General features: G+C 36.5%; 1 protein-coding gene and 1 long non-coding RNA gene across 2 annotated transcripts; one reads left to right on the top strand and one right to left on the bottom strand.

The window, feature by feature from the left end:
* Positions 1 to 155: 155 nt before the first annotated feature.
* LOC100368172 (protein FAM219A-like) lies at positions 156 to 22,782 on the bottom strand. The gene is made up of 5 exons (XM_006813997.3): positions 22,607 to 22,782; positions 12,477 to 12,567; positions 9,506 to 9,677; positions 8,866 to 8,902; positions 156 to 4,862 (listed from the first exon to the last, which is right to left on the bottom strand). The coding sequence occupies exons 1-5, from the start codon at positions 22,658 to 22,660 to the stop codon at positions 4,710 to 4,712; spliced, it is 507 nt and encodes a 168-aa protein (XP_006814060.1). The 5' UTR covers positions 22,661 to 22,782; the 3' UTR covers positions 156 to 4,709.
* Positions 5,517 to 6,336, top strand: LOC146735018 (uncharacterized). The gene is made up of 2 exons (XR_014931391.1): positions 5,517 to 5,696; positions 6,024 to 6,336. It is a non-coding gene; the product is annotated as an uncharacterized LOC146735018 (long non-coding RNA).
* Positions 22,783 to 22,975: the final 193 nt, after the last annotated feature.

Here is a 22,975-nt window from a genome sequence, read left to right as displayed (position 1 = left end):
ATTTTGATGCATACTGATGTGAAGTCTGACCGAAGTTGATACCCAATAAGCTACCATATGAAGGATCCTGCAGGCAGTCTCGTTTCACTGGCTTGTCATAGCGACAGGAGGCGTAGACAGTGTGCTGATGGGAAAAAAATAATGGAAAATCTTAATTGAAGATGCAAAACAGTTTTTATTTTGCTTAAAATTTGACAGATTATAACATTTACATTACTTGTTAAAGTGTAGAATCCTAACAAAGCTACAAAGTGTGCCCTGTACCAGGGATTCTAAAGGTCTGTGGTCAGAAGTAGATTGTTTTCTGCTACTTTCCAGACCCAAAGATTCTGTTCTTGATATTTGTACAAATAATCCCGGTATATCAGTGCATCAAGACACTAAATGTAAGGTAAGTTTAGCACTAAGTTGCACTTTATTGTATTAAAATCTTAAATATACACCTTGGCAAATACAGTATGAAATGAACATTTCTATTAAATTCACTACATGATTCTAAGGTGAGGTCTATAAATAAACTTAAAAAAAATAAAAAAAATGTAAATATGATTTTCATTAATTAAATTGCACATTGACAAGTCTAATGCTATCATTGCCTACTTTCAAAAGACTGTTTGTGCAGTCCTGTTTTGGGTGGGTCTGCATCTTCTCGGCTTCATGAGAGATTAAAAGATAAGTTAAACATCTGGAAAATGACCAAAGTTAATGTGGTGTAATAGTCCTGGAATTTCATTTCAGGTGTCAGAACAAGGGCAATAGACAAAAGTGTTTGATCAGTGATTCCATGAGCTTCAACAAATTTGTGGAATAATGTTGAAACTATCAGTCACAAGGCATTGGTTTCTATGGGTAACTATATATTAGAATAATTAAAATATTTTCTCTTTTTGATAGAGAAAGCCATAGGTTATAAGTCTTAAGAAATATTTAATGAACAATTGCACTTCCCCTGTCTGTGTCCCACTATAAAATAGACTGGGTTTGACATAGCGCATTCCATTTTTGGACACAATGTATATTATACGTCATGATACTAATTTTAAATAGGTACAGAGCGGCATCTAGTAACCATGATGCACCATAAAAAGTGATCAAACAGCGATTATTAAAGTTTCTGGATTTTACAGCAAACATTCAGCCAAGATTAGTGAATTATGTTTTCAAATAATTTAACAAGGTGTGTACCTTGTTTTATAAACCGTAAGTATGCACTATAATGCAAAGAATAGTATGGTACAAGCTGTTAACGAATAAATACTGGTCACATGTTCTATATGGTGAACAACCATTGGTCAGCTTGGTCCCAGTCTATTGTGAAGTGCGGGTTGAACATTTCATAAAGTGCATAACCATGTCTTTTACGCTCAGAGTTTCAAAACCAATATGTGTTTGGGTCAATACCAGTACATGTCATAACGCTGCAAGTAGTGCTGCTTTTTCTGACTGCAATGTTGCTAATAACTTATTTCAGCTGAGAAGGAAAATATACTACTTTTTTTTTTCCATTTCTAGAATTGTACTGACCCAAGCACTTTTACCTTATGACCTTGATCAAGACCCTGAAGCATGATTTAGCCTTATTGACTTGGATAAGAATGTATACACTATTTCAATCACATTCAAGTGTGGAGAAATGCCTGGGAACATGAATACAAGTAACTACATTAAGGGCTTTGCTACACTGATAAATATAGGTGACTAGTCAGTGTATCACAGATCCAAGATGTTCCATTTGAAGAATTTCATCAACACCAAAAGTTGGATTATACTGTGATAAAATTTAACTACAGTAAATGTATTAATTTTCTCTGGTGTTTTATTTTTTACTATTTTTATATTTTGAGCACATTCAATTCAATATATTTGCATATTTTATACTGTTTCAAGTTGCAGGTTTACATAAATTTAATTTCAGCAGATTTAATATCAGCGAAAAATTAAAGAAAAGTGAATAATTAATACATTTACAGCTCCAAGAAAATTAGTGGTGATTCTGTCTTTACTGTACACAACAGGGCAAACTCTTTTGGTGAACAGTGCCCTCTGGTGGCCAATATTGTAAACTATAGAAAGACACTATACATAGAATTAAAACAATTATACTAGCCAAGACTGGTGCACTGTGAAACTTTAAAACATATAGTTGCTTAGTAACCATATTCATTTAGATTACAAGTAATGTATATTACATATTTGAATTTACATAAAAGTTAGTGGAAGCGCATTTTACATCTGAACACTGTAAACCTTTTTTTAATTTTGCTAAAAATGTTCAATTACCGTATTTTCTAAGTAGTGCATGTGCTTACATGGTCAACTGTACATTACTGGATATTGTATTATTATTATATGCTTCTAATAGATCAAAAATAGTTATTTGCTTTTATCAAATGATGGACATTGCTGACTATTTGCGTTCCAAAGCATTGATGGAATGTATCATTGGCAAATTATCTGTATCGTTGCAGGAGACTCGAAAACGAGGTTCGAAGCGCAAATTACCGTACTTATCCGGGTAAGAGCCCATGCCTGGGCAAACGCCCACCCCCCACTTTTGACACAATAAAGAAGTTGAGGTCATATCCGGGCACACGCCCAGAGGGTCTTTTTCTACACAAAAAAAAAAACTATTTTCTATTCGTTGACTGTGGTCGTATTAACAATAACAGTTGGCTTTCTTGAAGACTGTTAATTGCGTAAAACAAGGGGTGAACGCAAAATAGCTGTGACAGTTTTCTGCCTTCATGGCAGCGCGTTCTGAATCATAACAGTCAGCAAGTCTATAAAAATATATATTAAAGCAGAAACGGTAGTTCTCTTTTTGAAATATGTCGTGGCTCTAAAAATGGCCGGCCGTTTGGGTTGTACTTCCTTAGAAACGATTCAGGCAAATCGTATAAGGAGAGCCGCAAGTGTCGCACTCGTTCGGCTTTAGCGTCGTCGACAATGAAACCAATGTTGCAATATTGTAGCAACCCGTACCTTGGAGAGTGGTTGAAATCACGTTATTTTGGCTTTATAAAATATTTTGTAGCAGCTTGCGAATTAATAACTGGGGTCAGCAATTTTGCAATGTTCGCCGAAGACTGCCAACTTTTTTACCATCTTTCATCACCGTCATGAAAACATTCTTCTGTCGTTGGATAAAAAAAAAAAAACTTCCTAATTCAAGTCCACCGCAATATCCATATAGTGAGACATTCCTACCGACGGAACTTGCTGAATGATAACTTTCACCGTGATTAATAAGTGTCGAGTCTGATAAAAAAGCAATGTCACGATTTGACCTTAGTGATGTCATTCTTAGCCAATCAGTAAAGCAGATGCATAAAGGTCAAAGATAATTGTTAGACTGTAAACAAAAGCATCGTGTGCCATCGCAGCAAAGCGACCCCATTTTTCTTGCCTCTTCATTATGATTAGACATGAATGAAAAGTGCCAAGCTGACAGACTGCGAAATCCGTGGATTAAAAGTACTAAGTCCTAATTGTGTGGGACGATATCGACGAACTTCAGGAATAAGTTGTAGGGATTTTGTTCGACGGCTACAGTGACACCGACTTGGACTTTGAGGGCTTTGAGTTTGACAAAGATGGCAATGAACGTACAAATAAAGATCTGAGAAGTTTTTTTTCAAACAGCTATGAATTTTTATAATTTTTACTGTGTAAATTTGTAAATTATTATTGATCTTGTATGACGGATGATGCGTAATTTGTCGAGACCGGAAATCATTTCACGCAGTTTAACCCCTGACATTTTAATTAATTTTGAGTTCACGCGTGTTTGTCGGCGGGAAAATCCTAATTCAAATGATTCCTCACTGTCTATTTTTATTATTTCTGGTTTATTTGTCACATTATAAGCAATACATTATTTTTGTTCTACTTCTAGTGTTGCATATTGTTCATTTATTTCCGTTGCATGTTTTCATTTGCCGTTCTATTCCCTGCCGCAGTTCGATCGAACTGCATGTTGTCAATTTTCGAGAATTTTCGTTTTTTTTGCCGGGGATCTCCTGGCAAACGCCCACCCCTTCTTTTTGCCAATTTTCCATGTTCAAGACCCTGGGCTTATACCCGGATAAATACGGTAGTCAGCAATGGTCACCGCATGATAAGAGCAAATTATCCACTTAGCTACTTTTTTGGCATACATGTATTTCACATATTAGTTACCATGGTTATAGTGTTATTAGCTGAATAATAGCAGTGAAAATATCGTATTTTACAGATTAAGTGCAATTTGGCTCAATGTTTATGTGATTAAATATACAAAAAAAATGGTGATACTTGGAACTGGAAATTGATTTTGTGGTGTATGATGATAATAGGTAAACATTATTGCACCATGTAATCCCGGGGATTGGCAGGCTTGCCTTCTCAAGTTACAAACGAGAATTGCAGACATCTAGCTTGACAACTTTCGTAGAGCTTGCTTGTACATGCCATGTTGTTGCTTGTAAGTACATCTAAGCGGGGTAAATCACAAGACTATCTAACATGGAAGGTATACTGCAATTGTGCGTTATAGATTGATAATGAACATCATTAAAAAACGCACAGAAAAGTGGCAAGTTGCGGCATTGCATCACTCGCCAAAAACATATGCAGGCGACACTACTGGTATGTATAGTTCCATCGTCGTATAACTTGTTGCTATCAAAGCAATGGGTGAGTGCAGTTTATCACAGGCTACTTGACCTGTATTATTGTATTGTACATAGTGTTTGGTGTAACTGACAGCACACACACCGCTGGTTGAAAGACTTTGGAGGAATCAGATCCAAATCTTCGTCATCAGGAAGCTCATCGAGGCGATAACCATCTTTCAGCAACTGCTGGTTCAAATCAATATTTATCTTGAGAAATCAAATAAAAAAAAAATGACATTAACACAATGTTAGTTGTTGGGGCAGGAAATATATCTAGGTATAATACAATGATCTAGAATCAGATTGGTAGTGAGTACCACTGACCTATGAACTGGGGTTAAGCAGATTGGCAGCGAGTATTACTGACCTATGAACTGGGGTCAAGCAAATTGGCAGAGAGTACTACTGACCTATGAACAAGTCAAGCAGATTGGCAGTGAGTACCACTGACCTATGAACTGGGGTCAAGCAAATTGGCAGAGAGTACCAGTGTTCTCCCCAAAGCGTTTTAGCGTAGCGGGGCCGCTACTCCATTATTTATGCCGCTACTCTGAGAGATTGCCCGCTACTCTGTGGCATTTCCTGTTACTCTTTCTTTTAGCTTGTTAATACACGTGCGAATCTGTTAGTCAGCGTCATCAGCGTCCGGTACTGTGAGCCAAATCAGGTGTGAATGGAAACATGTCAGTGATTACGCAAAGACAATGGACTAATACAGCTTCGTACTTCGACAATAAACACTTTCGCCCTATTTAATTGGGGTAATAGCGAGTATTTTCTCAGTAGCATATTTGGCTGGAAGAAGCAACGATGTCAAACAGCAGAAATATTACGTTGTGGTTCCGCGTAGAACGCCTTGCTGGGCCCCTGGTTGCGAGCGATAAACCCACCAGCAACGCGGTCACCGGTACCCCTGTCGGCAGTGGTACTAAACGTGTCCAAGATGATGTTACAACGAAAAGTGCAAAAAAATAAACTCTAGATTTGATGCACAATGGACAACAAAATATACGTGGCTGAGAGAAACATCCGATGGCAAAGGTAAAAAAAGTATTTATTTGTAGCGTTTTACTTGGAAGCGAGTTTTGACCTAGTTTAGTAAATTTTTGTATGGCTTCATTTTTTGCCGATCGTCGAAACATTTTTTTGGAAACGACCTTCTTTCTGGAAGTTCAAAAATTGTTGGCTACGATTTATCAAAGTAACTAATACTAGTATTGTGTTTTGAAATAGTTGGGTAAAGTTTATCGTGGCAATTTTTAAGTTTAGCGACTTTTCAAAATGGCGGCAATTTGTTTATTTTCGTGTTGATCGTGACGATATTTTTTAAATACAAGTATTGATTCGCTCCTATTTCTTATCTTTTAGGAATGCTGTGACACATATGTGGAAAATTCAACTTAAAAACATCCAGAAATAGTTCTTTGGTATGGAATTCTATGCCATGTATAACTATTACGAAATATGCTATCGATAAACACGCACACTCGGAGATGCACAAGAAGGCCATGTCATTTAATAGAAGTGGGAAGCAAAGAAAATCACGGCGTTCTCAAAAGCTGCAGATCACTGGGCTTCCATGAAAGTCCGAAGAATCAACATTACATAGAAATCACACAGCAGCAGATTCATTTAATCTTCTACATAAATTTGTTAAAAAATAAAGACACATTTTCATCCATGCAAGCCTGTCATTATTGTTTTCTTTATCTTCAGACAAATGCTAATAATATGTAAATTATATGCAAATTAGCCGCCACTCTGATACATTTTTCTGGGGAGAACACTGAGTACTACTGACCTATGAACTGGGGTTAAGCAGATTGGCAGCGAGTACTACTGACCTATGAACTGGGGTCAAGCAAATTGGCAGAGAGTACTACTGACCTATGAACAAGTCAAGCAGATTGGCAGTGAGTACCACTGACCTATGAACTGGGGTCAAGCAAATTGGCAGAGTACTACTGACCTATGAACTGGGGTCAAGCAAATTGGCAGAGAGTACTACTGACCTATGAACTGAGGTCAAGCAAATTGGCAATGAGTGCTACTGACCTATGAACTGAGGTCAAGCAGATTGGCAGTGAGTACCACTGACCTATGAACTGGGGTCAAGCAAATTGGCAGAGAGTACTACTGACCTATGAACTGAGGTCAAGCAAATTGGCAGAGAGTACTACTGACCTATGAACGGGTCAAGCAGATTGGCAGTGAGTACCACTGACCTATGAACTGGGGTCAAGCAAATTGGCAATGAGTACTACTGACCTATGAACTGAGGTCAAGCAGATTGGCAGTGAGTACCACTGACCTATGAACTAGGGTCAAGCAGATTGGCAGTGAGTACTACTGACCTATGAACTGGGGTCAAGCAGATTGGAAATGAGTACTACTGACCTATGAACTGGGGTCAAGCAAATTGGCAATGAGTACTACTGACCTATGAACTGGGGTCAAGCAAATTGGCAGTGAGTACCACTGACCTATAAACGGGTCAAGCAAATTGGCAGTGAGTACCACTGACCTATGAACTAGGGTCAAGCAGATTGGAAATGAGTACTACTGACCTATGAACTAGGGTCAAGCAGATTGGAAATGAGTACTACTGACCTATGAACTGGGGTCAGGCAGATTGGAAATGAGTACCGTTAAAGTCCCAATATAAACCACGGTTTATATTACAATGTATCAATTTAAAAATTGGGATCAAAAGCTCGGGGTGCGGTTTCTATTACATACATATTGCAATCACTAAATGGGCGTGGTAATTTTTTGCCCACAACACATGCACAAAACAAACAATACACCGTACAATCTCTTGAATATGCGTCAGGGAAGAGTGAAAGGCCTTACTTTGGTTCTAAAATAGGCGTTACGAAATGTTGAAAAATTACAGTCAATCAAAAAAACTGTACACATGATAAAAAAATACTCAGTATATTTAATGTAATATGCATTGATTTTTTTTAATTTTCTTGGTTACGAAAAGTATATTCTAACAGAAGTTTCAAATAAAAACAAACACGAATGCACTGTTTAGTAGCAAATGATCACGGAATGGTAGCGCAATCCGGCCATGCTGTGGTTCACAAGTGAATAACTTACTTGTTTTCGAAGTGTTTAAATTGGTGATTATTATTAAGTAGTGATGACAATAACGCACGAAAAATAAATCCGTTGAATTGTTATGAAATGCAAGTAAAATTAAACTTAGTTTCACCGTAAACGAATGATTTCAGTCACATGTAAACGGTCGATACGATACAATATCCGCCATGTTTTTGAATGCACACGTGACGTTTTATTGACCGAATAGATCATGTCGCTAATTAACCAATCAAAATGCTGGATGGTGCCCACGTGTCTAAATTACATAGCTTATTTAAATATGTTAATGAAAGTTCAGGGACCTCATGGTGAACACGGAAGAGAAAACGGCATGATTTTTTTTTTAAATCAAGAAATTATTTGTTTTCGAAAGATAAACTGAGCATTGAAGAATAATTTAACACTTTTATGGTGATAACAGCTCATTGTCGAAAACTTACGAAACACAGACGTATTCAGAAAGAGTATAGACAGAGGTTGCCGCCAGAACAAAAGCAGTTTCATTGCGTGTCTGACATCCTATCACCGCTGAACAGTAAATAGGTGTGACTATTTTTAGGCACGTTGTCGAAACAAATGAATAGATTTAGGAACAATGCCATTTTGGACCAGCTGGTTGAAACAATGAAGTTAGTCACAGTCTTGTTGAATTGGGGGTGCGGTTAGTAATATGTACTTTTCAAGTTTTCAATTTTTGTTAAGAACTCTTCAACCCCCAAGCCGAAATTGGAGGTGCAGTTACTATTACGTATGCGGTTTATATTAGGACTTTAACGGTACTACTGACCTATGAACTGGGGCCAAGCAGATTGGCAGTGAGTGCCAATGACCTAGAACGGGTCAAGCAAATTGGCAGTGAGTACTACTGACCTATGAACTGGGGTCAAGCAAATTGGCAGAGAGTACTACTGACCTATGAACTGGGGTCAGGCAGATTGGCAGTGAGTGCCAATGACCTATGAACGGGGGTCAAGCAGATTGGAAATGAGTACTATTGACCTATAAACTGGGGGCAATATGACTGCTGAATGCAAATAGATATTATTGACCTACTGGGGTTAATCATGTTGTGGTTGTGAAGAATACAAATTATATCACTTACCTGACTTGGTAATTTTGATATATCAAATTCATCATCACTAGTGAGAAAAGAAAAGTATAAAAAATAAAAAAAATAATAGCATAGCATACTGCTACACATTTAGCAATACATGTATAAGCGATCAAAGCAATAACTGTACAGAATTCAAACCACCAGCAATTTTGATCATCAGCCGTGTGTCCCATCTTAAAAAAATAGTTATGGTAAACTGAACAAAGTTGTCTCCGAAAGTTTCTATTTTTCTTGGGATGCGAGGAATCATAGTCAGGCTAAATTATTTTATTCTTTGGCGATGTTTTTAGGCCAATATATTGTTGAACAGTTTGGAAGTCGCAGGTGTCTGTGATATGACCTGCATGTTATTCAAGTTGGCAATTTGGCAGTGCCCCATCTTTGATTTTGTTGCAAAATAAGGTTATTGATATCTGACACAGTTAACACAGTTGCATTTGAGAATTCTGTTATCTATTTTGTGCCATCAGAGATTCCACCAATCAGGAAACCTGGCTAACAGTTGGCTCCTTCTACCATGAATGGGAAACCCCTCTTGTGAATGGCTGCCATCTTGGATTTCAAATACAAATTAATGATCTGGCTAGACATGTACAAGAAATAAGTATTTATGTTTCTGTGCATTTACCTATCGCTGTCGAGTGACACAAGTGGTTGTTCATCTGGTTTGTACTCCATGGAAGTTATTTTACTCGGTACTGGTAACCTATTCCGTGGAAGAATGGATTTTTTAGGTTGCTGGTCTACGACTATTATAGTACTTGACTGCTGCGATTTCCGAGTCAGCTCTCTTTGTTTTTCTGTCAAACAATAAAACAAAATAATTGGAGACAAAAATTACTAAAATATTTTTCACAACAAAGACAGATTAAAATATTACTTCATTGAATCTTACTAAACTGGAATGATGAAAATTTGTAATGCACCTGCTTACATACATGTAAATGATAGATATGTTTCTACGATCAAAATAAGTCATATACAATTTTGAGATTTATATTTGCTCAATTAGAATATATACAGGTATTTTGGTTCATATATATCGGTGACAACATATCTTTGACTAATCGCACCTTTTCAGCAAGACTGACCTAGCAAGCAATTAATTTCACCATGGATACAACCATAATATTGTGAACTACTTTATTTTAGCTGGAATAAATTTTCGCTGAAAATACTTTTTGAGTGTTTTGTATGGAATTTATTTTCACAGATTTTTGGCGAGTTGAATGTAAATTTTTTTAAAGGTATATTCTCTGGATTTTATTTTCACTGAATCATTACTTCAACGAAAATTAATTCCAAGCGACAATAAAGTATTTCTCAGTGATATACAGATATAACTAAAATATAATGAGAATGCTGCTATTTTCCAGACAAATTTAGACTACACGTAGTTTCTCAATTTCATTTTAAGTATGTAGAGACTGTTGAATGTGTAATTCAGTCGGAATCTCCTTAAATCAGTTATTGTAATATATTAAGGTCATCGCAGCACAGTGCGTATTGCCCTATGGGCATAGTTAGTAATGGGGTAATTTACATAAAAAACTCCTCTGACACCAGTAACAGCATGGCATAATGGGAGGAGCTCATGCCTGCATTGGATAAATTGAACATTATATATCCCAGTGTCTTTGCATCCACCAGCATTTGCATATCATTATAGATTTACAAGATTAGAGTATGCAAGTGTGTAATATCAGATGAAAATCAGACATGTATTGAAGAATTTGATAATGCAATACACGGTTAAAATAAATTGCAAGAGAAAACTAATAACTAAATCCTAATAACTATTTGTGAGCCTGTGAAGGAACTGAATTGTGTTTATCTCAGACCATTTTTTGGTAGTGTCTTTGTTTATTCGCAAAGTGTGTATTATAATTAATATGTGCGTTTTTAACTGAGCAATTATCTCATTTTTGTTACCGTTAAAATCCTATTATAAACCACATACCTAATAGTAACCGCACCCCCGATTTCGGCTTCAGTGTTAAAGAGTTCTCAACAAAAATTGAAAACATGAAAAGTACCTATTACTAACCGCACCCCCAATTCAACAAGACCGTGACTGACATTGTTTCAACCAGCTGGTATATTGTTCCTAATTCTATTCATTTGTTTCAACAACGTGCCTAAAAATATTCACACCTCTTTATTGTTCAGTAGTGTTAGGATGTCAAACATGCAGTGAAACTGCTTTTGTTCTTGCCACAACTTTTGTCAATACTCCTTATGAATACGTCCATGTGTTGAAAGTTTTCGACAATGAGCTGTTATCACCGAAAAACTGTTAAATGCTTTTTCAATGCTCAGTTTATCTTTCGAAAACAACTAATTTCTTAATTTAATAAAATTAAATAAACTTAATAAAAAAGTCATGTCGTTTTTCCATGGAAATCAAAGCCAAAAGATCACACAACATTATCGGTAAATCTCTTCCGGGTTTCGTTCACCATGAAGTCGATGACCTGTCATTAACATATTTAAATGAACCAAGGTAATTTGAACACGTGGGCACCATCCAGCATTTTGATTGGTTAATTAGCGACTTGACCTATTTGGTCAAGTAACGTCTCGTGTGCATCCAAACTACATGGCGGATGTCGTAGTGCATCAATCGTTTACATGTGACCGAAATAATTCGCTTACAGTGAAACTAAGTTGAATTTTACTTGCATTTGATAACAATTCAACAAATTTATTTTTCGTGCGTTATTATAATCACTACTGAGTAATAATCAACAATTTCAACACTTCGAAAACAAGTAAGTTATTCACTTGTGGGCTGAAGCATGGCCGGATTGCGTTACCGTACCTACGGTACCGTACTTTTTTAGTGCTTGTTTTTATTTGAAACTCCTGTCAGAATATACTTTCCGTTACAAAGAAAATTAAAAATAAATAAATGCATATTAAGTATTTTTTTTCATGTGAACAGTTTTTTTTTGACGTGACGTGACGCTTATCACTCTTTCCTGACATCTAAATTGGAGTTACGCTTATATTCAAAGATTGTACGGTGTATTGTTTGTTTTGTGCAAGTGATGTGGGAAAAATGACCACGCCCATTTAGTGATTGCAATATGTACGTAATGGAAACCGCACCCCGAACTTGAGCTGTTGATCCCAATTTTTTATTTGATACTCACGGGCAGACAATTTCAGACATTTTCTAGGGTCGTGGCATAACAAATCAGGGTATTTCTGAGTTCCATATAAAGCAAATCTTTAGTGATTGTAAGATGAATATTTTTTCTATAGTTGGATGATGAAACGCTAAATTTGAGTATTTTAAAGTACCACTACCAAATATATTTCTGTGAAAACGTGAATCGTGAATTTGTGCAAAACTTGCCATACATCTGTTGGTCATAGGTTTTTCAAGTATTTCATCAGAATGGCACTGAAATTGAAAAACATTTTAAAATCTGACAAAAATTAGTCTTTAATATGCTAGGTGAGACACATTCCATCTCTGATGAAGTCACCGATTAAAAACCAAAGCAAACTTCGCAGCATAGAAGGCAGTGTTTATCGTTCGAATTTGAATGCAGCAATCGTTGATTATCGTATATTAATATACATGTATTTACCTATTCTTTTCTGTAAAAGTGACGGTTCTAATATCGTCTTGAGAGGTGTATACCCATTTGTCTTCTCAATATTTCCATTTTGTTTTTCATGCTGTAAAAAAACACATTTCAAAATATATGAATATTCACGAGAATTATTACATTTCACATGGATTACAATATTTGTTCTATTACAAGTGCATTTCTAATATAAGTGTGAATAGACAGACAAACTGCATTTATTTCATACAGTTCTAATAAAGCAAATACGGTGCCTTACACTGAGAACTTGTTTCATTCATGACTAATTATAGTTACACTCTGAGCAGACTATAGTATTTTTTGTGAAGACCTTTTCCTCTGAACCAGCATAAATAAAACAAGTCACTGTCATGACTCAGTGCCCACTGGGAAATTAAATAATATAATGAAATTTTATTTGCACAAGCGTCATTTATGCTGTCTAGATTATGTAATTAAATACATGTACCTAGCAAGTGTGAAATTAATCAGTATAGGCATGTCAGATAAGGTTTTTGAAAACTACCGGTATATGGCTACCAGACGGCTACATGTATTTTGAATCAGATCCGTAAAACGAAATGATGTACTTATCAATTTTGAACAAAATGTTTTCCGAATTGCCAAAATTTTGAGCAACGGCTTTTCAAATGTATCCCAAGATGTACATTTTTTTTTTTTACAGAAAATTAGATGCAATTATTTTATGCATATTCGTCTGAAATGCGATCTAATAAAAGATGAAGCATGTGTGCAGAATTTTCAGTGTTTTCTTTGGAATGTGAAACAATGTTGCGACTTTTTAATAATACATGTACTACACAGTTGTATGATGTTATTACGAGGATAACGAAAAGTATGCACGAAGACAGTAAATTGGGAGTATCGACTGTCGTGCAGCGAAGGACGATGCGACGGCGTACTCTCTGAGGGCATACTTTTCGGCATCCTCGTAATAACCTAATTATTATACATCTTTTCCTACATCATGGGATTGCTGAAATCCAAAAGGTGTGGAACAGATTTAGTGAAACTTCTTTGTGTGGGGTCTGATCAAACCACGGTGGCAGCCACGTTTGTTATTATTTGAGGACGCTTACATGTGTAAATGTTTCATATTTGGAACTCGCATTTCTTAATTAATATGGTAAGATGAAAATACCACGCTGTAACTTATGGCATTACAGTGACAGATGTATAATACCGGTAATCATAATTATTGTGTTCTACTGATAAAATACATCTTAGACTTATCAATTTACTCCTTAGACTGGGTGGGTAGGGATCAGATACTGCAGGTGAGCAGTTATGTCTGGCTTGCTTAAACTTGTCTGACATGTTTCAAAAAATATTTTGAATTGTAACATTATATTGTGTACTTTCTTTATCTTTGGTTCAAATTTACTGTACGCGATGCTTTTGATGCGTAATTTCAGTTTATTCCCCCAAAATCTAGTTGTGGGTGAACATGATCATAACTCAATCCCCCAGCAAATATTAAGATGAAACATACATGATCGTATTCTGCTATATCTCAGCTTTCTGAAAACATATACATTGCCATAACTGCATGCTTAATAACTGGCGAGGAGGAAAGTCCTAATCTCAATTAAAATATAACTTAAACAGCTCCAACAGTGTAATCGGTTCTCTAAAAACGAGCGGGCTATCATGACAGCATTTTTTTACACAGGATATACATGCCTTACTCTCTGCCTATGAAAAGCAGGGTTCTCCACGAGGGTTTTTTACAGGGCGCCGCACCCTGTTATCTGAAAATGGCGCCCTGTTAAAATTGTCAGCGCCCTGTTATATTTCCTGTGCGCCCTTGCATGGTCCCAGACAAAGAATTGTTTACAAAACAGGTCAACACTCATTGTCTTCCGAAGATGATTCATCGTGCTCAGGGTAACTGGTTCATTGTTTTAAGGTGCAACTGTGAAAATTCCGGTTTGTTATCGTAGCAGGTCACCGTGAGGTGATAACACCACCAAACAAAAAGTTACAAGTTTTTTCAACACGATTAAAAATGAACATGTGGCCTAGAAAAGTGCATTACCATACCCATATTTTTACTGCCAGCATGACGACAAATATATAAAATCGTTATCGGTAAAACCATTCGTTAAACATAAGGTCTATGGTTAAAGGGGAACCGATACTATAAATAAGGGTCAAGATGGCCACCGTATTAGTATGTTAATCCGAACCAAGCAGCTGACATCGTGGCGGGAGCTCCGTGAAATATGCCATTTACTGTGGTTTGCTGTGGTTCCAAATACATATCCACGGGGGCATGAATATGTACGCTAGCGATTACACTCGTCTGGTTGGGCTTTTGATGTATAAATGTTGTTATTTTCGGTCGAAACGTGCCGCGACCAGTGAAAATCACGAGTTTAAAATGGTGGCCAATGTATGCAAAATTCCTGTCAATCACAGTTTGAGTAAACGAAAATGTAAATCTTCTAGATGTTTATTCAATCTACAAAGCTTGTTGGTTTACAAACAGCATTATCGTTACGTAGTTTGTCTATGTCTAACCACCTCCATGGTCTAACCATCGGTAACACTGGGACATGACGATGTAAGACAGTAAACAATGTCAATAACATTAGGTTACCGGCTTTCTGATATCCATTGCAATAAATTAAATGTAGAAGTAGAAATCATTCGCGTGGTTTAAATTTCAGCCGTAGTCATTGACGCCTATTCAAGAGTACGACGTTTATTGTGGTTAGCGTGAATAGGTAAAGCTTTGATTCGAAAATGAGCTGTTATCATCGTAAAAATAGTCTTCAAATGGTCAGTTTATCATCAAAAACAACTAATGTTTTGATTTCAAAAAACAAAAACGTGCCGTCTTCCCATCAAAACCATAGATAAAAGATCGAGCTGGAACATCGGCAAATCTCCTCCGTTTTGGTAATTTGAACATGTTGGCATCACCGAGTATTTTGACTGGCTAATTAGCGATTTGACCTATAAGGTGTCGAGCATTTGCATGCGACCAGAATCGATGAAACTAAATTGAAATTTACCTGCATTTCAGAACAATTCAACGAGTTTACTTTTTGTACTATATTAATAATCACTACCAAGTAATAATAATAATTGTGAAACGTAGCATGGTCGGATTGCACTACTGTGATTATTTGCTATTAAGCAATGCAGTGTTTTTTTAGGAACGCCAGAACGATGTTGGTTACTACTATGTGGACATTTTTCTTTTGATCGTACGGCAAAGACTTGTGTTTTCTAAGGGATGAAACTTTTTGCATAACTTTCTAGACAGTCTGGAAAAAGGAAGGGGTACAGTGAATAAGTGTCAGACTGCAATGAGCTGCAAATGGTAGTTGTGTAATACTGGTAGGCGTGCGGGAAATAACCGTTCTGTTAGAGGTTCCAAGTTTCGGATATCAACAAGACATTGGCCTGACTGCTTCGTATGGTGTTACCCTTTGTTTTATTTTTCGCGAAATACTTCGACAGCTCAAAACCGCGAAATCAGATGTTTCCACAGCACACACCACAGAATACAAGAAGTAAATACGCCATGCTTGAAATGCATGAACAACCAGGTCTTGGCATAAGAAAATAAATCACTTTTTGTTTCTGTATTTGACTGTAGGGCGAAACGGCGCCCAGACAACACCTCACAGGCAGTTCCAATTCATATCTTTACAATAGATCGTTTTCGTTCATGTGTCGCATATATTTAATCGAGTGTATGTGTGTATTTATATTCTATTTTTGGATTCTTATTTATAATAAATACAACGCTGCAGATTGGTCGTTAAAATTGAGTCTACGGTAAAATTGTTTTGACAGAACACTCTTCTCCCCCTCACCACTCATTTGATTTTGACTGTAAAGTCATCCCGACGTTCACCCACCAGATCACAAGAACTCAAATCTCACACGAGATACAAGCTGGTACCACCTGTGTACATTTTGATTTTCCACACGAGTGTTGTAAACAGGTTACAAGATAAGCCTGTGATGTCGCGGTGACTTTTCTTTACTAATGATTTTGACATTTTATCACGGGAATTTCCGTGTAATAACCTGTACTTATAATATACAGTAAACTTTTTCATTGTCACCTCTACCAATTAGTCAATATTATATGGAAATTTGAGGGCAATAGTAAATACACGTTCTGTTTACCGATTTATGACAGAAATATGAAAACCGAAGTCATAGACATCGTGTTTTCACACTTGTTATATTAGCAGTCGGGGGGAGTAGTATGTATACAGAATGTGCATGGGAAGTTTCGTTCTCAGGTTTACTGTATACGAGATCAGTACCGTCAATAGACCGACGCAATGGAAACAGGCAAATAAACTTGAGTCGGCGTATTTTCTTCGCGACCGTTTAGCAACACTCTGGCCGTGTGTATCCGGTGGACTGCCGCCTTTTCTTGTTGGCCGTCATCAACTTGAATTAGTTCCGCGTCATATTATTCCGACGATGTATAAATTGCCGAGCGTGCGATGTTTCAAATCATGGCACATGAAGACTGCTCTGTATTTGTTTGAAATTCAATTGCTATGTTATATTTAAACAAGCAAATTGTAATCCGTTCTTAGGGTGTTTATATCAGTTGTTTTGTGGGATTAGCAGTACAGGGGAAGGATAAGCATTCATTTACTCAGTGGACAGAGGCGGAGTTAATTACCCATGAGCACTTGGTGCAATCCAAGGGATTGAGCGGTTCCCCTTTAAAACCACAGTCAGCTGGCATCGGTGTCGCTGGGTGTATATGATAAAGGGAAGTTGTGCAACCAAAACAGGAACATTTCTACTAATTCTTATGTTTTTTCGACGTTTTTTGAAAAACCTGCGAAAGTAGAACATTCCGGAGGGGATGAAACGGAAGAGCCAAACTTAATGCGTAAAAATAGAATGCGTATTTTGACCTCTACGTGGCCAACCAATGGCTGGACACGGATACGTTTGCGATCAACGCCAAAAAGCCCTGCGTCCATCGCCTGGCGATGCTCTTCTGTTTCACCCCCTCCGGAATGTTCTACTTTCGACGCCTAATCGCAGGTTTTTCAAAAAACGTCAAAAAAACACAAGAATAAGTAGAAATGTTCCTGTTTTGGGCGGATTATTGATAGATAATAATGTCTTTATTACAAAAATGCTGAAAAACCGTGAGTTTTTGCCTTAGTTATTTTTTCATTGGCGAAAAACTGCGAACTCGGCAAATTTGGTTGCACAACTTCCCTCTATCATATACACCCAGCTTGAAATCCAAATACTATAGTAAGAATGTTTGTTTGTGCTTCAATTGCCATCATGTAACGGTCAGATTACATAGAATATAATAAAGTTGGACGTTCAACAAATCGGTATGCAAATTAAATCCTTTGTTTTCAGTCTGAGACTCAACCTGGTATGTAAATGTACAGAGGACGTACATGTATTCACCCATAGCTGGGTTCATGAAAATAACCTGAAATTACTCACGGAATGCATGATGTTTTTTTTCTTGTTTTTCCCCCTGTCGCTACCTTGAGGCACAAGCTAAAGCAACACTGTTGTCTCAACTGCATATGAGTTATTGTTAAATTAAACTATTAGTAAATTCTGAACGACTTTTCAAATCTACACCACTTTGTGTCAAGTGATGTTAGCGTATTTCTAATTTAGTTTTAACTCATACAATATTTATTCACTCACTGCTTACTATAGCTAGAATGCTGTATGTGGTTCACTTTCAGGTTACGGTAGTTCTTCTGCCGGTTTCTCGCAACCAACAACTCGATTATTCATTTGGGATTTTGAGAAACTTAACTTGAATCGTTATGGCATTCATACGCACAATACCTCACCTTGTTTCAACTTTTAAATTGTCAGTAAACAAGGTCGTTCATAGTAGCACTTCTATGGGATTGACGTACTAGAATGAATGGGTTCAATTATCAGTGTTCAATGATGACGTCATTGACTGGCCGTCTAGAGGCGAAATGACACCAGGCAAAGCGAACGTTTGTTGTCTACTTTACAGCCTGTTTTATACCCGATATTTAGGGCATTTTGCAGCACATACAAGTTGTTTTTATCTACAGAATTCATTCATAGATCTCAAAATTTATGTACAGAGTGACAAAAGCCAAATCCCCGCTCCCTTTAACATTACAAAAAACTATGATCAAGCATGACTCAAAATTTTCAAAATTGTTTGAAGTTACATGTACAAACAATTACTTGTTATTGTTACAAGTATGTACATAGTTTTGATGGCAGTGTCGCTTTAAACGTTAACTGCAACCATATTTTTTTGGGGGAAAATTGCACTACAGTCACTGCAACATTGTATACAATGTACATATAACATGATTTGTTATTAGATATTCATGCAGATACATGTACCGGGGTAATTGTGGCACTTTAAAAGAATTTACCAATACATATTTTTCTAACATTGTCTTGAAGTGATATACATGTATTAGAAATGGTTTTCAGCTTTAAATTGATATGAATGTAAGCTGCGACTGGAAAGATCGGCAGGACTTCAGAAGACGTACCTACACTTTATGCAATTTTTTTTTAATTATGCTAATTTATTCATGACGTAGCAGTTTCTGTGCTCATGAATATTCATTAATTTGTGGGTCAATACATTTTAAAAGGGGCGATATATTATTTTTGGGGGAAGAGTTAGAAAGGGGGATCAGTAATCATTAGGGGGTCAATACAAAAAAAGGGACCCATTTGGAGAGCAGCCATGCTCCTCGTGTCTGTTGTTGCACGTGACCTACAGCTGTCAACTGTGTTCGTTCTTCGTCGACTACTGGCTTCCATGTGAGGTAGTATTCTTGTGTTCTGTTTTTCTGACTTGAGTTTTTGAATCTGCTGTTTATGTTTTTAACGTCTTTCATGTCTTTTGTAGGAGTGTCCAATCCGTGATTCGAACTTGCGATCTTTGAGTTCCCAGCGCACTGTCTTGTCCACTGTACCACGAGTGTCTTCACACAAATAATAGGATTTAAGTCCTATTCATAGAAGCACTGTCTTCACTAGCATTCAAAAATCTAACTAAACATACTGGATTCGAACCAGCGATCGCTCACATTGCTGACATAGTACAAATCAACTGAGCTATGTGGGTAGTCATGCAAATTGAATAATTTGTTGTCATATTTAGCTTTATTGCCAAATAGTGTTTGCGAGAAAAAGATGGGCAGGCAAGGGAATTGAACCCGGCTCCTCCTGATCACTATGTAGAGAACTGACCCACAAGACCACGATGGATTGACTGGTTGTCTTTGCAATTGATAAGAGTATATAGTGTGTATATATATAGAAATACAACATATTTCTATTATTGAGTTACAATTGTCCAAAAAATTGGCAATTTTGTGTTTTTACTTGTGTAAACTATATACATGGCATAACCCGTTAGAGTACATTTTGCCAATTGGGTGTTTGCCATTTGCGTTGCCTATACCTGACCCGACCCTAACCCTAATGCCAAGACACGTTCCTGTTAATAATTCCGTTGCCCATACCTGACCCGACCCTAAACCTAATGCCAAGACACGTTCCTGTTTATATTTGCTCAATAATGATACTCTGTTGTGCACTGTCTGCGGGTAAGTTGCATTGATGTCAACTGATTAAACAAGTCGCGTTTAAGTAATTTCCACTATTAACAAGTGGTTAAATTGTGACAATAAATGTGTGGACAAATATTTGAGATTAATTTTGATGTAGACAACTCGTTTAATAATTTTACACCATTACAAGTTGTTAAATTGAGAGAATAAATGTATGGACTAATATTTGAGTCTTATTTTGGTGTAAACAACTCGCGTTTGATTAATTCCCACAAATACAAGTTGTTAAATTGAGAGAATAAATGTGTGGACAAATATTTTAGACTTATTTTGGTGTAGACAGCTCTCATTTAATAATTTTACACCATTACAAGTTGTTAAATTGAGAGAATAAATGTGTGGACAAATATTTTAGACTTATTTTGGTGTAGACAGCTCTCGTTTAATTATTTTACACCATTACAAGTTGTTAAATTGAGAGAATAAATGTGCAGACAAATATTTTGGTGTAGACAACTCTCATTTGATTAATTCCAACAATTACAAGTTCTTAAATTGACAGAATGAATGTATGGACAAATATTGACCATTGTATTTGTGAGTAAATACCTGTTGTTTAATTAATTTCCACCTCTACAAGGTTGTTAAATTGAGAGAATAAATGTGTGGATAAATATTTGATACATATTTAGGTGTAAGAACTCGTGTTTGACCAACTAACACCATTGCAAGTTGTTAAAATAATGAAATAAATATACTGGTATCATTGGATATTTGATTTAATTGTGAAACTTTCTAACAAAATGTTAACAGCTGGCTTCGAACCCTCAATCAACAATTCCGCAGACACAGTATAAATTCCACAACACCACAGAAGATATTCGTCTGTTGCCTGAATTGTTTTCGTAACATAGGGAACGCCATCGACACTTTAACAAAACTTACCTTGACTTGGGTCTTGTTTATCTCTTGTGACTGGAAACTGTTGAACAAATTGCTCGTCGTCCAGTTTAAGACGTAAGTTATTTTATTATTTATTCATTCAGTTTTGTACGGTGGAGTTTTGTGAGGTTTATTATTTTTTTGCGACGTTCTTTGCTTACTTGTTTACGGTTTGAGAGATTTCAGTTTATTTGATTTACGTTTTTACGGTAGCTCTGAGCGGGACTCGAACCCACTGTCTTTTCAAGCTAATTTTGTTTTATTTTGATGGCACGCTTGTGTACCACGCCACGACGTTGGTCATTAAGTGGTGTTCATTTTTCTAACTACTCCAGTGTTCCGATGAGTTGAACGGAAAAGCCAAAATGATTGCTCGTTTCTGATTGCTTCGGTTCTGGTGAGTGTGTATCTCGTGTGATTCGAACCCATGTCGTTTGTAATGGGCGGTTTTTTATTTCCCATGTTGGCTACGCCGTAATATGCAACCACTTCCCCGTTTTATTGTGATTTTGAGAGTGTTTAATGATGTCTTCCTCGCCCGTCACGCCGTGACCCAGTTTCAACCACACGGCCATTTTGCAACAAGTGCGTGACCCTCGGCGTCACCCGACTCACTATATGATCGTTCTGTTCAACTGTTAAGCTAGGATTTATTACCGTTATTATCATTATATTGTCACATGATTTATTTTACCTTATGTGTAATGTCTTAAGTATCTTTATTGTAATTTGTATATACCAATTCGTATATACCGAGGAAACGACCCCGATTGAAGGTCATGTATTTTGTGACATCACCAATTCGTGTGTAGGTACGGCTTCTAGATCCGTGCCGAAAGATCTCACAGTCACACGGTAAGAACACTACCCCTTTTAAAATTGGCATTGTTGTAGTTTAACCCCTATCGTATGTGTGTTTGTATTTTTACATTGACTTGACTAGATAAAAGTTAATAGGAGCCAAAAGACACAAGTGCAATACATGCATTTTTAGATTATACAGTCTTGAGGTTGAAAATTAAGCTGGGATCATGGGTCTGTATATTTCAATGGTTTGGGTCTAGGAGTTAGAAAAATTGTAAAAACCATGATTATTTACAAGCATATTATTCAAAATGGCGACATAATATATACAAAACTCTGCACCCCTCATCAACATTTTGTACACCAACACCTGAAATTGTCTGGTTGGTAAGTAATTTTACTGACAATCAATGCTTTGTAAAGTTTTTACCAACAGCTTATTGGCTTTAACACAAGTCTACACAGAAATAAACAAATTATGAAACTGATACATAAAATATAATTTTAACAATAGTAGTAAAATTCTGAACTATGAAAAAAAAATGTATGTATATATTATATATACATGTCTTCACGTACAATTAATTATCAATCACATCTGGTAAAATTGCACAAAATGACCCACATATGTCTGGATGTACATATTCAAATGTGTAAAAAAAATGAGTTGAAATCATCAAATATTATTAACAGCATTAGTAATACAATATGATATCAATGACTTTTTTTGAGATGCATTACAAGCGGGCAGGGATCAGTTCGACATGATACATCAGTGTATTGACTTAAAAACTAAACAGATGTACTTACTGTGTTTCGATCGTGGATGCTAGGTTCGACTAATACACCATCTGTTTCAGCCATTGTGAATTCCCAAACGATAAAATCGGGCAACAAAGCCTACGTTGGATTCAATACACTCATGATTCTATATATTCAAGCTCGCCATTTTCAGTGATCAGCATGCTGGGTATTATAAGGTCAAGGGTTATACTTGGCTCGTTCTAAGATATATTTTAAGACACTGTTCAATTGTTTAAAATAATCTAAATCGTTTAACGCAAACGAAAATATTTTACTAATAATATGCTTATGACTATATAAACTATTCTTTACATTAGCTTTATGACATTTATTTTTTGCACTGCCTACATTCTCTGGAACAAGGAGAATACTTGC

This window comes from Saccoglossus kowalevskii, chromosome 13 (assembly GCF_978046115.1).
Source record: "Saccoglossus kowalevskii chromosome 13, keSacKowa6.1, whole genome shotgun sequence".
Lineage (NCBI taxonomy): Eukaryota > Metazoa > Hemichordata > Enteropneusta > Harrimaniidae > Saccoglossus > Saccoglossus kowalevskii.
This window is presented reverse-complemented; position numbering and strand designations above follow the sequence as displayed.

Excerpts from the sequence above, each read along its gene's own strand:
- LOC100368172 (XM_006813997.3), bottom strand. The coding sequence starts at position 22,660 with ATGGCTGAAACAGATGGTGTATTAGTCGAACCTAGCATCCACGATCGA. Across the intron at positions 12,568-22,606 it reads GCATCCACGATCGAAACACA|CATGAAAAACAAAATGGAAA; the intron begins GTAAGTACATCT and ends GTTTTTTTACAG. Across the intron at positions 9,678-12,476 it reads ACTTTTACAGAAAAGAATAG|AAAAACAAAGAGAGCTGACT; the intron begins GTAAATACATGT and ends ATTGTTTGACAG.